The sequence below is a fragment of the Lepus europaeus genome, chromosome 7 (assembly GCF_033115175.1).
Source record: "Lepus europaeus isolate LE1 chromosome 7, mLepTim1.pri, whole genome shotgun sequence".
Classification (NCBI taxonomy): Eukaryota; Metazoa; Chordata; class Mammalia; order Lagomorpha; family Leporidae; genus Lepus; species Lepus europaeus.
This window is the reverse complement of record NC_084833.1, coordinates 61,575,087-61,588,143: the sequence shown is the minus strand read 5'-3', so window position 1 is coordinate 61,588,143 and position 13,057 is coordinate 61,575,087. Positions and strand designations below refer to the sequence as shown.

The following is a 13,057-nucleotide window of genomic DNA, read 5'->3' as shown; positions in this document are numbered from 1 at the left end:
GCTGCTTTCCTTGCCTCAATAAAATTTCTTTTCTGAATGTCGGACGCCTCCAGAGTCTGCAAGAATGCTGTCTCCTGACGTTGGGGCACACTCCCCCTTCTCTTGCCTGGAAAGGATCCAGCAAGCACGTAGCTTGCTCTGGGGATCTGAGAAGCTGGGCCTCCTCAGATCTCTAGTGGAAAGAGTTCCGCCTTCACGGATAACATTAAGGACCCTCCGGCTGTGAAGTTCTGGATGTGCAAGTTACAGTGTGGGACACAGGCCTGCACATGAGATTGTTATCTAGGAGGGGTCACCATGTTACCCTTTCTGGTCCCTTAGCCAGGCCAGAGCACCACAGGTAGCCCAGTCTCGTGGAATCAGCCAGTCACAAAGTCCCATGTCTCCGCACTGCAACACCGTTTAATGGAGGGGCCATCACAGGACTTCCCCTGCTTGTCCCACGTAGTCCCCATCACCCCTCAACCCTGCCATTGCCTCAGATCCCCCACATCCTGGTTGGGGAGATGGCTTTTAGGGCTGGATCCGGAGCCATGTTCTTGTTTCTCGACCCTGTCCAAAGCCCCCCTTCTTCAAATGAAGGTCACCAGTTCCTGCGATTCCTAAGTGGCAGGTGTTGGACTTTCAGAGCCCAGCCTCTGACAGCTGGAGTCCCCCAGGGCCTAAGAGCAGGGTCTTCCAGGGGAGCAGCGAGAAGGCCCCTTTGGAGGGTAATTCTGGCTGCCCTACCATGAGAGAGAAAAGAAAAGAAGCTGAGAGGGCCAGCAGGGCCGGGGAGGAGTTGAAGGAGCTGAGGGAGGGGCAGGAGGGAGACTCACCTGGGACAGACACGCAGCCCTGCTTCTTCTCCCCTGCAAGGGACGCACCATGAGGCCTTCACATAGACAGGCTCTTCCCACAGACATCCCTTCCCACCAGGCCCTGTCAGGGCCAGCCGCCCTCTCGATCCATCTTTCCCTTCACTGGAAGGCAAACTTCTGACTCCCCTCCTCCCCCCAGGAATTCATTCTAGACTGCTTTCCGTCCCTGCTGCACGCTGGCTCTGCCTCAGCACCTGGGAACGGCACACACGAGCCAAGCCGGGGCCTCCTGAGAGCCGAGGCAGGATGCCAGTCTCCTTCCACTGCTCGCTAACCCCCTTAACCAGGTGCCTTTGCTCCATCATGCGGGAGAACAGATGGAACCAATGCTTTGAGAACGCAGAGCATCAGCTGAGAATATTCACGGACTTGGAAAACACTGGCAGAACCTAAGGCACAAAGGACTAAGGGACGCTAGCTGACTTGCAGCCCCCCACGTCCCCCGTTAGTCAAGTGGGGCTCCTGAATGCCCTAGGGGTGGGCCTGGCTTGTTTCACCCACCCCACCAGTCCTGCTTCCCCATGCACAGCTCACCACCCAGATAGGCGCAGTTAAAGTGGCTACAGGTCTGATTATAGCTCCAGAGAGTCACTAGGCTCCGGGCTCCATCCTGGGAGAACCTGGTGACCAAGAAGACTTCATGGGGGGGAATCAGCACCTCACGCTCCTCAGGGAAGACAGACAGGGCCTGGATGGGGGCCCCAAAGCAAGTCCTTAGAGAGAAGAGGGTAGCGTTACCAAATCGGCGGGCTACCGTTTCATCCAGGGAGCTGGAGGCAAACTGGCCCAAGCGGACAGAGTCTCCCAGCCTCCTGGGTTCAAAGCGGAGGCTGCCCACGCCTCGGAACACCACCTCCCCAGGTCCCCTGCTGCAGCCGGCACTGCCCCGCAGCAGCTGCAGGGCCCGGGTCAGGTAGAAGTGCAGGGCCTTGAAGGGGAAGCGCCTCATGTAGAGCTCCCGGGAACCTCCGCCCGTCCGCACGGCCTGGTTCAGCTCCCAGTACAAGGTGTTGGATGAGTTGGTGTAGACCATAATGGCTATTCCATGCTGGGCTTTGAATCCAGGGGGCAGAGCAAGCCCTCGCTGCTTGTGTTCCCAGGCCTCCTGGGCTGCCTCCCAGGAGGCCCGCAGCAGGGCATGGCGGGCCATCTCCTCCTTCAGCAGGGGGGCTGCCTTCTCCTCCATCTCCTCCGAACAGCCCACATAGGCGTCATCGAAGGTGTCTGGGGCCAGACCCAGGGCCAGGATTGGAACAGCCTGGGCCTGCGGAGAGGTAAGGAAGAGAGCAGCCACACAAGAAATGATGTTAAGTCCAGAGCACAGACAAGGACCCAGTGGCAGATGGGTTCAAAATGCAGAAGCTCATTTCCAGACTAAATACCTGGTGAATGCAATTTGGCAAGGGCCCAAGATAAGGCTGAAATAACACAGCCACTGCAGTTAGACAGACGATGAGGTCAAGTCCTGACTCCATCCCTATTCTCCTAAGCGAGTCTCAAATGCGGGAGGCGGGGATTCAGGTTATCATCCCATGACCTGAGGAGACTTCCAACATCCCTGTTACTGCACATACAGCCCAGAGACCTTTACTTCTGTGTGACCTAAAAATGGTCACCTTCCTGAGAAAGTGTCCTGCGTCCTGGGGGAGGTGGGCAGGTGCGCCCCCAGAGCTCTTCTGGACCTAAGTCTCAGTGTGCAGGAGACGCACAAGCCCACAGCCAAGTTCCAACAAGCTGGAGCATCCCCAGCCCCCTGGGAGTCTCCCCTTCATTCTTCTGGAGGCTCTGCAGGCGCGCGGCCCCCACACCTAATTACTGCCAGCTCTGAGCCGCCAGTGACCGCTGCCGCTAAAGAAGCCTTTATCCCAAACTTGGGGAGAGGTCAAGCCCTGAGCTGGGGGTTTGTCTGGTGGGAGAGGAGAAATGGGAGGGAAAGTGGGAGGCAACCTGCAGGGGAGTTGTGGATGGAGGTGGGGCTTCGGGAAGAGGGAAGGGGGACTGGGAGGAGTCCCCAGTCCAGTTCCTCGGGGCCTGCCCCCCACCGGTCCCCTTCCTGAGTTACCTGCCAGAGAGCGTGGAGGCCAAGGTAGCTGAGGACGGCGAGCAAGACAGCCAGCATCATCCCCGGGCAGACTCAGGAGTTCAGGTCCGGACCAGGAAGGGACCAACAACCGGGGAGTCCCGGCTGCGATGGCCGCCTAGCACCTTTTCTCCCACGGAGTAACGGGTCCCAGGTCCCGGACTGGGGCCCAGCGGGGGGCCGCGGGCGGAGCCTTGGGTTTTGGAGGCCCCAGCACACCCCCGAGTCTCCGCTCAGACTGCCTGGCGTCCGGTCACTCCGCGTCTCCAGCCAGGGAAGGACGCTGAAGGTGCGGCGGTAAGCTGGCTCGGCCCAGATCCCAGGACCCACCTGGAGGCGCGGGAGGCTGAGCGGGAAGGGGCGCGGAGGCTGGGGCTGACTGCACCGTCCCCAGTCCGGCTGACAAACAAAGTCCCCGCGGCTAACTATAGCCCCTGGGCTGTAACCCGACACTTCTCTTCCGCAACAACGGAGAAGGGGCTGGGGAGAGGGAGGGCCGGCCCTGGGGCTGGGGCCTAACTCCACTGCTCCAGGTCCGGAGGTTCTTTCTCCAGGACCCTCCTCGGCTCTCAGCGACTCCCGGGTCGGAGGAGGGCACTCATGAGACTTGGCCTCTCCCTCAGAGGGGCCCTGACCCGGCCGGGCCCCGGCCCCCAGAACGCCAGGCCTGGGAGCCTCGCGAGAGCCCTGGCGGCCCAGAGGTCAGCACCTGTGCACTTTCCCGATTTGCATACAATTTGCATAGGGTCTCCACTTCCCAACGCCCTGGGTCACGTGCTCCAGTATCCACGCCTCACCCCTGCCCTCCCTTCTCCTTACTCCACTCCTCCTCTCCCATCAGCAGGGGGGGGGGGGGGGCAGCTCCCATCCTGGGCTGCTCAGGGTGCGGCCCCGCCCCTGCCCCCACCCTCTCTCTCTGGTCCACTCAGACTCAGGTGACCCCTTGTTTACAAACACTGGCCCTTCCCCCACGGCCTCTGAGCTGGTCTATAATTAGCCCTGCTGTGAGTTCTGGGCACCCAGTCAGAGGTAAGGGGAGCAGGGGCCAGCCCAGGAGCGAGAAATGAGCCCCCAGAGAGCTTTGAGAGCCTGAGCCTCCTGAGCCTGTAGGAGGGAGCCGGCGGGGTGTCGGCCATTAGGATTTAGGTCCTGCCTGCGTGCTGGGACTGTGGTGGGCACTGGCTGGCCCGCCTCGCCCTAGACTTGACCCTGGCCTGGCTCACAATGAGCCCATTCCCGACCCTCCTCTACCCTCACACTTGCAGTCAAATAAACACTTTTCTTCTCCGACAGTCCTATTTTCTCCAAAAATCCTTCCTGAAGCCCAAATAGAAAGACCAGCTACGTGTCCAGCACAGGGGAGTGTGGGCAAGAGAGGTGGAAAGCAGGACAACCCCCAGAGCGAGCGCTTCTTGAGAAGCAGCCTCAGAACCCCCCCCTCAGACCCCCCCCTTGCGGCAACAGGTGCAGCTCCAACCCTCCCACTCTCCTAGCCGCTGTTACTGTGGAAAGTGGCATCCTGGGGACATTTGCTGCTCCCTCTCCCAGTCTTGAGAGTGGTCATTTGCACAGCAGATACTGTGAGGGAACAGCCTCGGGCCAGATTCCTGGGGTCACTGCTTTGGTCTCTGTCCCCGCTCTGCCTTTGGGGAATTGCTTCTCCCATTCCAGGACCTGGAAACCCCCAGAGGTCTCAAGAGATGGAGTGAAACCGTCATGGGAGGGGGCCCTGGGTGGGCAGTGGTCCCCCAGGACCTGGCACCTGGGACCTGGCCTCCTTAGTCTGAATCTGTGCCTTGCTGGCCACTTAAAAGTCACAAAGTGCAAGAGATTCTCTCTGAAGCCTCCTGCTCCCCCCCACCCCCCCTTGGCTGCTCAGGGTCAGGACCAAATCCAGAGAGGAGGTGGCTGTCTCAGCCTGGATGCTCCATGCCAGGGCCCCACCTTCCCTCTGGCTCCAGGGACTCCCGTTTCATGGGAAGAGCGCTGGCCCAGGTCAGATGGGCAGAGGCCAGGGTTCCTGGGCCTCAAGGAGACACCAGAAATAGATGGGGGAGTGTCCCTTTTCTGAGCAGCTGAGAGGGGGAGGGGTGGGACCGACAGTATAAAGGGGGCCCTGTCCTCCTCTCCCCTGGTGACCATCACATGAAGCCAACACCAGCTCCCCTGCCCCGGACAAGGCCTAGGTAAGGGGCTCGCCAAGCTGCTCCTGGGGGCTGGGGTGGGAGAGGTTTTAGAGGTGAAGTCTTGGGGATTAATCGTGGAGTTTTAAGAGTCATGAGGAAGTGTCAGGGAAACCTTGGATGGAGAGGTTTGGGGGATCTAGGAAGGTTTTGGCAACTGGAAAGTTTGAGATTCCATGGGAAAGACTTGGGGGTGTGTGTGTACGTCACATTTCTAGAAAGGCATGTTCATTAAAGGCCACGGTCAGTCAGGGTAGATGACAAGAGAACTGACTAGGGCAGGATGAGAGGCAGAGAAGGGAGCCTGCAAGGCTGTGCAAAGCGACAGACAGCTGAGGGCTTCTGCTTCCTCCACTCCCACACTCCCCTGTGCCTGTGGCCCCACTCCACACCCCTCCCCGGTCGCCAAGGCCAGCAGTCTCCCGCTCTGCAATGGTCTACATTGTTCGCTGGGCCCAGAAGTTCTCAGCCCGCATTAAGGTCCCACCCGTGACTGGCCTTGGGCTGAGTCCCCGGGACACAGATGGGACATGCCTGGCCCCTGGCCCCTAGGAACTAACACCGCAGGCCAGTGAGAGCCCGGAGGAGTCAGAGGCTTCTTGGAGAGGGGGTTCCAAGGAGAGGCCATGAGTAAGGGACCACAGGGAAGGCAGAGTCTGGCAGGGCGGGGAGGGGGTTGTTCTGTAGGTAACAGCCACGCCTATGGGGAGGCGTATCTAGTGTTGTGCACCACACCGTGGGCCATTGGCAGTCCTGCACACTGTGTGCTTCCTCCCATTAGCGCGGTGTGGAAACACCGGTCCTGGCACACACGTGCTTTGGTTAGGAGCTTTGTGTTCCTTCGGTAATGTGTGTCACGCACTCCTCAAAATTACGAACTCCCATTCATCCCCACATCCACAGAGCTGAGCAGCAAGGATGTGCGTTCCGTTTTGGTTCCTAATTTTACCCTCAGTGCCTGCACACTGCATTAGCTCACAGGGTTTCTGTTGGATAGATGAGTAAGCAGGACCTGAGGGAGGGAAGATCCCAAGTCCAGTTTTGGGCAGCTGGGTGTGGTGAACTCTGCTGCTACCCCACTGAGCGGAGCAGCTCGGTTCTCACCTGGGAGCTGTACACAGAATGACAGGATCTGAGATCTGATGATGTAGTTGTATAGACATGGAGTCCCAGTGTCTGAGCGTCGCTGAAGTATCAAAGCTCGGTCCCTCCAGAGCCGGGGGGAAGTAAGTGTAGATGAGAGTGGGGGGCTTTCATGCACTGTTTGCATAAAATCCAGCTCCCTGCTAAAGTGCCTGAGAAGACAGCAGAGGACGGTCCAGGTTCTTGGGCCCTGCTCTCCACGTGGGAGTCAAGGATGAGGTTCCGGGTTCCTGGCTCAGCCTGGCCCAGCCCAGCAGTGGTGGCCATCTGGGGAGTGGTTCAGTGCATAGAAGATCTCTGTCACTCTGCCTTTCAAATACAACAAATAAATATTTAAGAAAAAGTGGGAGTGGGAACATAGGGAGAGACAGAAGAAAGGGACTTTGTGGTTCAGGTGCTGCCGCCCCTGCCCAGAAAGCACCCATTGCTTTGTTAAATTGAACAGAAAACAGCAGCAGCAGCAACCCTGCCTCAGAAACTTTGAGATCCAATTGGCACCCAGGGCCGGGTCGCCCTCTTCTTGGAGCCACCTGGCCCCTCATGGCCTCTCCCAGGGAGCAGGAGGCTGTGGCTCCCTCCCTTCCCTGGGGAGGCAGGCAGCCCCTGGACTCTGCTTTCCCTGGACAGAGCAAGGCGTCTCTCTGTCCCCTCCTGGAGGCAGCTGAGGGCTGGGAGGAGAGGGCTCAGTGGGCAGCAGGAAGCAGGGACAGGGCAGGACCTCTGGACCACGGCCCTGCTCGCCTGGCCCTGGAGGCCAGCGCAGCTCCCTGGTGCCCTCAGCTTCCTGCACAGCTGGCCTCAGCCAGACCAGAGGACACGTCACTCACTCCTGTCCTCAGAGTTCCTGCCGCCATAGCCTTCCCTTTCTCTCCTGCTGCCCCAAATTCTCCCGCCCGCAACGCACACCTCTCCTCTCCCCGTCTCCACTTGCTGTCGCCTTGTGCTCCTAGTCAGCCTGCGAGGCCTCAGTCACATGTCACCTCCAGAGAGTGTCCTGCGTCCCCTCCAGCAAGACGGGTCCTCTGGCCCCTCCCCGAGCCACCGTTGCTACCTCGTGTCCCTCTGTGCCACACGGGGTGGGGGTGGAGGCGGGACAGACAGGTGTCAGTGCATGCTTGTTAAAGTGTACGTGTTAACCTGCAATTTTCCAGATGAGGAAAGTAAGAGTCAAAAGGAGAGAGAAACTGATCTGGGGTGGCCGCCGGCATGTGGGTTCCTGCCGTGGCGAGTCTGTTCCTTCTGTCCCTGGGCCTTCTGGAAGCAATTCAGGTACGGCTGTCCTCCAATGGCCCCATCCCCGCAGGTACCCGAGCTGTCAGGTTCTCCCTGATCCTGGAAGGAGGAGCAGAGAGATGAAGGACCCTGTGCTGCCCGCCCGGGGAGCACTTGGCCTGAGAGCTCCAGCCGAGTCCCCAGGGAGCTTGCGGCTGTGTGTCCCAGCCCTCCTACCCTCCTGGGGTGTTGAAGCCCCCAGCGCCACACTTGGCAGTAGAAGCCCCAACACATCCTTGCCACTCTGTCCACTGTAGGCCCAGAGCCACCTGGTGACACGTCGAGACCTCTTCTCTCAAGAGACACCGCTGGACATGGCCCCGGCGTCCTTTGATGACCAGTACATTGGCTGTGCAGCGGCCATGACAGCTGCCCTCCCGCATCTCAACCTCACGGAGTTCCAGGCCAACAAAGTGTATGCGGACGGCTGGGCACTGGCAAGCAGCCAGTGGCGGGAGCGCTGGGCCTGGGGGCCAGAGTGGGGCCTCGGCCCAACCCGGCTCCCCCCGCCGCCTACGGGATTCCGGGATGAGCACGGAGTGGCCTTGCTGGCCTACACAGCCAACAGCCCCCTACACAAGGAGTTCAACGCCGCAGTACGCCAGGCAGGCCGCTCCCGGGCCCATTACCTCCAGCACTTCTCCTTCAAGACCCTGCACTTCCTGCTGACCGAGGCCCTGCAGCTGCTGGGCAGGGACCAGCGAATGCCCAGATGCCGTCAGGTGTTCCGGGGAGTACATGGCCTGCGCTTCCGGCCAGCAGGGCCCGGGGCCACTGTCAGGCTGGGGGGCTTTGCCTCTGCTTCCCTGAAAAATATTGCAGCCCAGCAGTTTGGCGAGGACACGTTCTTTGGCATCTGGACCTGCCTCGGGGTCCCTATCCAGGGCTACTCCTTTTTCCCTGGGGAGGAGGAGGTGCTGATCCCCCCCTTTGAGACCTTCCAGGTCATCAACGCCAGCAGACCGGCCCAGGGCCCTGCCCGCATCTACCTGAAGGCGCTGGGCAAACGCAGCTCATACAACTGCGAGTACATCAAAGGTGAGGAATACACAACTGTGCGGAGTGCAGCCTCCCCCATTCCCAAGACCTTTGGCAAACACAGGCCCCAGTCCCCTAGGTCCATGTGACACTTACAGAAACACTAAATCCAAACTGAGTGAGCAGGAACCAGCCACGGGGGAGCATCCCCTCCGCCTCTTCCAGCTACAGGGATAGCACACTTCTGTCTTGGAGGGAACCAAGTCAGGGCTGGCCGCTTGCTTGCTGGGAGGCTGCGGCAGGCTTCCTGACCAGAGCAGGGGTCCTGGGCCATATGAGGGGCAGGCATCCCCAAGGGTGTCAGGGAATTAATTTCTGACTGCAGTACTGACGCCCTCACCACCAGTGCCAGATATAAGTAGAGCCTCCACCTGGTTTAGGCGAGGCATGAACTTATGAGAGAAATAGGGACTGGGTAGTGTTGCTAGGGGTGGGAGGTGAGGTGAGACAGCAGGTGGAAGATGTGCCCAGAGTTGAAATGCAGCCTGTGGTCAGGCAGATGGAGGCTGCTCCCTGGCTCGTGCTCTCAGGACTGGCCAGATGGGGAAACAGGAGGATGTGCCCAGGGGCTTCACCCTTCTAGGGGCTGTGGGCTGCTCTCCTGGCTGGGCACAGCCCCGTCTGCATGGCTAGTGGCAGGGAGCTGATGGGAACTGTGGCTTCAGTCCCCCTCCGGGGCAGCATTCTGAGTGTGCACGTTTGATGGATGGTGAGGAGGACGCAGGAAGGACACAATGCAGTCCCTCCTCGGCTGCAACAGCCACAGGAGAGGCCGCTTGTGCCTCAGAGACACAGAGACACAGACAGATAGACTCCTATGCACAACAGCCAGGCTAGGCCAGGCCGAAGGGAACCCAGAACTCAATGTCTGTCCCTCATGAGTGTGACAAGGACCTAACTGCTGGAGCCACCACCTGCTGCCTCCCAGGTGCACATGAGCAGGAAGCTGGATCCCGGAGGGGAGCCAGGACTGGAACCCGGTCGTTCCCAGCAGCGTCCTAACCGCTGTTCCAAATGCCCGCCCTGAGCCTTTGATTTCTTCCTCTTTCTTTCCTACAGAAACGCAGTGCAAATCTAGGCCCTGCCACCTGGACAGTTCAGGTAACGGTTCCGTGGGACTGGGCTCGGGGTGAGCACTCTTGCCTGGGGTTGGGCCCCTCACCTGGATTTTCCTTAGAAAGAAAACAACCTTCTTAACCAAAAAGGCAAGCCCTCTTAACTGATCTGTCCCAGGGGACGTATGGGGGTTCTCTAAAAAGTCTGTGAAAAACAGAACTCAAGCCTGTTTATTTTGGTGCGGTAATTGAAAGCCAAGAGTAAGCCTTTAGCTTGTCAGTGCAGGTGCCATGTTAGAATCCAGCGTTGACACCAGCCTTAGCTTCTGCGTCCAGGTCCCTACTGATGCAGACCCTGGGAGCTCAGACACTGGGTGCCCACTTCCTTTGTGGGCATCCTGATTGAGTCCCAGCTCCCAGTATGGCTTGGCCCAGTCCCAGCTGTTGTAAGCATTTGGGGAGCTATTCAGTGGATGAAAGCTCCCTCCCCACCCACCACTCAAATGTATCCCACATCATTTTTCCCACAGTTTCTGAGTGCCCTCATCCGTGTGGATGTGTGGGGGAGGTTGAGGCACCCCCTCTGCAGGTGGGGCCTGCATGCCCTCACTGTCAGGCCTCAGAGAGCTTCCAACTGTGCTGAGGCCAAGGGGTGGGCTGCTCCCCACCACGTCCCTCCTTGGGCCTTCTACAGCTAACAGACAGCTGCTGCCCCCACGGCTCCCCCAGACCCACCTTTCGAGGTTGAAGCCAGATCATGGGTGCTGGAGGCCTGGGCCCTCATCGGGTTCTGCCTATTCTCTATGACCAACCTATTCTTCCTTTGGGCCTCCGTTTTCCTGTCTGTGTAATAGGCAGAAAGGACCCGATGATCCCCATGTCCCTTTCTGCTGAGAATTTTCTCTTCTCTGGGACACCTGCTGTGCTAGGTGTTGTAAAGGAGGGGACAGGTCATTCCCAGGAGAGAAACTGCAGCTCCTCCCCCAGCTGTGGGCCTATCCTTTCTCCCTGGTGGCCCAGTGAGCAGGCACAGGAAGGATACCTAGCCCCTCGCCGCTCTGCACCCCCACTCTGCGACACAGCAGCAGCCAGAGCTTCAGGTACAGCTTGTTAGTTGTTCTTGTGAACCCCCACTGTGCAGGGACGGCTTCAGCTCTGTCCTACTCCCTCAGGTAATAGAAGGTGGTAGTGAGGACCTGATGCCTTCAGGAAAGACTGGGGCTCCCAGCGCCCTCTTCACCTGTCTCCCTGCCTCCCTCAATTCCTCCCTTCTTCTCTGTCCCCTGTCACGTTGTGGGCACCAGCGAATTTCATGGCTATGAAACCAACCAACCACTCATTGTCTCTCTGTCTGCAGCCTCAGCTCAGGAGCGCCTCTCCATAGCCTGGTCCCTCCTGCTGCTGCTCGCGTTCCTTGCGGTGGGGCCCTTCCCAGGATGCCCAGGCCTCTTCTGAGCCACCAGACTCTGGACATTCCTGCCTGCTGCCTCTGCCCACTCTGTGGATGCTGACCACGTGCAAGGTGTACAGAGCCAGGATCCCTGGCACACCCATCTGCTGGGAACTCCAGCTCTCTCTCTCTTTCTCTTTCTCTTTCTCAAGTTGCAAGACCTGCTGGTGTGGAGAAACAGGAGAGCATTCGGGGACTGAACCTCATCCAGAGGTCTAGCAGTGAGACTGTGAATGGGGGGTCAGGCTGGACTCCAGCACAGATGGCAACTCACTCGTAGAAGAGACTTCCACTCATGACAGGGCTGATGGGGATTTGAGAGCGGGGTCCCTCAAATGCATCACCTGTCCACCTGGAGGCTCTTATTCACCCCTCCCAGCAGCCCTCTCTGACCTCTCCCACCTGCTGGGGGAGGGGCCCTGCCTCTGTGCTCCCACAGGGCCCTGGTGCTTCCCCTATCATCTGTCCACGTGTTCCTCCCGTGGCTGACAATGAACTTCCTGAGTGCAGGGACTGTTCAGACACACAGAGACAGTGCCATGAAACGTGGGAACCAGACAGGAACAAATACCTGTGAACGGCTGCTCCCTGCACTGTCCCCACCTTGGACACATTAGGTACTCTGAAAGTCACTCTGGGGCAGGGGCGGGGACTGGATCCAGCCCGGAGGACAGAGGCAGCGGGAACTGCAGGTTCCCTCAGGGCTCAGCAAACCCCTGTCTCTGTCTCGAGGACAAAGCTGTGACTCTGCTCCAGTGCAGGATGCTGAGGGCCTGTCTCTAAAGAGACCAGCCACTTCCATGGCTTCCACCACCACTGCCCCAGGTAGGACAGGACACGGGGCAGGCACAAGGCACACACTCAGTCTATTATCAGCTGGGGCTACACAGCCAATTGTCTGTGGCCTCCTGCTTTGGAATAGGCCATGAATCCCAAACTCTTCCCCGAGTCCCAGGGGAGGACAGGCAGGACCCAGTCCCTGTCACAGCCACCGCCAGGCACAGGAAAGCTGGCAGCTGTGGTCCCTCACTCCCACCCAGAGCTCTGACACCGGCCTGAACGTGTCAGTCCCCCCACCGCTGAGCGTGGTCCCCACCTCCCTGGACTTACTCCTCCCTGTAACCAGGGGAGGCAGACCCTGGACTTGCCCTAGTTGGGCTGCACAGACAAGCGCCCCCCTGTGGGCTGTGGTGGCAGTAGCACTGGTCCTCAGGAAAGATGGCCCAGGTTCCTAGGAGCAGCAGGGAGAGACCGCTGGGCACCTGCTGGCCTTGGCCATCCCTGTCCGCAGGTGCTGCGGCTGTTGCAGGCCCCAGGCCCAGACCCTCACAGGGCCTGCACCAGCACCAGGAGGCTCATGACCAAGGCCATGCCGAAGAAGATGCCCAGGAAGAAGCGGTCCATCACGCGGGCCAGGCGCTTCCAGTCCTCATGGCGGCGCTGGGCAGCCCGGTGGCTGCGGAAGGTGCTGGCAATGGTGGCCACGTGGCTCAGCAGGGCTTCCTGGTGGCACAGACACCGTGGCTCATGGCAAGGACCTGCTGGTGGGCCAGCCCCTCCCTCGGGTGGCTGTGGGCTAGGGGGCGATTCTGGTGGCCGAGACTTCCCACACGGCTCCCCTCGTTCCCGCACGCACTGGCCTCGTGCCAGGTGTCCCAGCAGGAGGACTCGAGCCCAGGCAGGCACTGGGCAGGCACTGGGACCACAGGAATGCAGGTTCATGAAAGGATGGTGAGCACTGTTGAGAACGTGACCGTGGTCATAGTGGCCATGTAGTGCTTGCCTGCAAGAGACAGAGCGATTCAGCAGTGTCTAAAATAAGCACTGGGGAGCCCCAGCTTCCCACCTGCACAAACAGGAACAAGCCAGGGGGCTCTCAGGACCCCACCCCCACCAAGCCCAGTGCGGGGAAGCAGGGGGAGGTAAGGGTCCAGTTCTCTCCACCCCTGTTTCCTGCAGGTGCATTCTCAGGAGCT

General features: G+C 59.6%; 2 protein-coding genes and 1 non-coding gene across 3 annotated transcripts; 1 reads left to right on the top strand and 2 right to left on the bottom strand.

Annotated features, from left to right (window-relative positions):
- Window positions 1-624: 624 nt before the first annotated feature.
- ART5 (ADP-ribosyltransferase 5) lies at window positions 625-3,275 on the bottom strand. Its single transcript, XM_062197560.1, has 4 exons — window positions 2,923-3,275; window positions 1,599-2,124; window positions 819-851; window positions 625-725 (listed from the first exon to the last, which is right to left on the bottom strand). Exons 1-4 carry the CDS (start codon window positions 2,980-2,982, stop codon window positions 625-627), a joined length of 720 nt encoding a protein of 239 aa, XP_062053544.1. The 5' UTR covers window positions 2,983-3,275.
- Window positions 3,276-5,084: 1,809 nt separating this feature from the next.
- LOC133764563 (GPI-linked NAD(P)(+)--arginine ADP-ribosyltransferase 1) lies at window positions 5,085-11,690 on the top strand. The gene is made up of 5 exons (XM_062198236.1): window positions 5,085-5,126; window positions 7,418-7,535; window positions 7,796-8,576; window positions 9,636-9,677; window positions 10,989-11,690. Exons 2-5 carry the CDS (start codon window positions 7,473-7,475, stop codon window positions 11,084-11,086), a joined length of 984 nt encoding a protein of 327 aa, XP_062054220.1. The 5' UTR covers window positions 5,085-5,126; window positions 7,418-7,472; the 3' UTR covers window positions 11,087-11,690.
- Window positions 10,618-10,738, bottom strand: LOC133764979 (small nucleolar RNA SNORA17). The gene has a single exon (XR_009866543.1). It is a non-coding gene; the product is annotated as a small nucleolar RNA SNORA17 (small nucleolar RNA).
- Window positions 11,691-13,057: the final 1,367 nt, after the last annotated feature.

Coding starts and splice junctions, on each gene's coding strand:
- ART5 (XM_062197560.1), bottom strand. CDS start 2,982: ATGATGCTGGCTGTCTTGCTCGCCGTCCTCAGCTACCTTGGCCTCCAC. Junction 852..1,598: donor AACGGTAGCCCGCCGATTTG/GTAACGCTACCC, acceptor CGTCCCTTGCAG/GGGAGAAGAAGCAGGGCTGC. Junction 726..818: donor GGGCTGCGTGTCTGTCCCAG/GTGAGTCTCCCT, acceptor CTCTCATGGTAG/GGCAGCCAGAATTACCCTCC.
- LOC133764563 (XM_062198236.1), top strand. CDS start 7,473: ATGTGGGTTCCTGCCGTGGCGAGTCTGTTCCTTCTGTCCCTGGGCCTT. Junction 7,536..7,795: donor GCCTTCTGGAAGCAATTCAG/GTACGGCTGTCC, acceptor TGTCCACTGTAG/GCCCAGAGCCACCTGGTGAC. Junction 9,678..10,988: donor CTGCCACCTGGACAGTTCAG/GTAACGGTTCCG, acceptor CTCTGTCTGCAG/CCTCAGCTCAGGAGCGCCTC.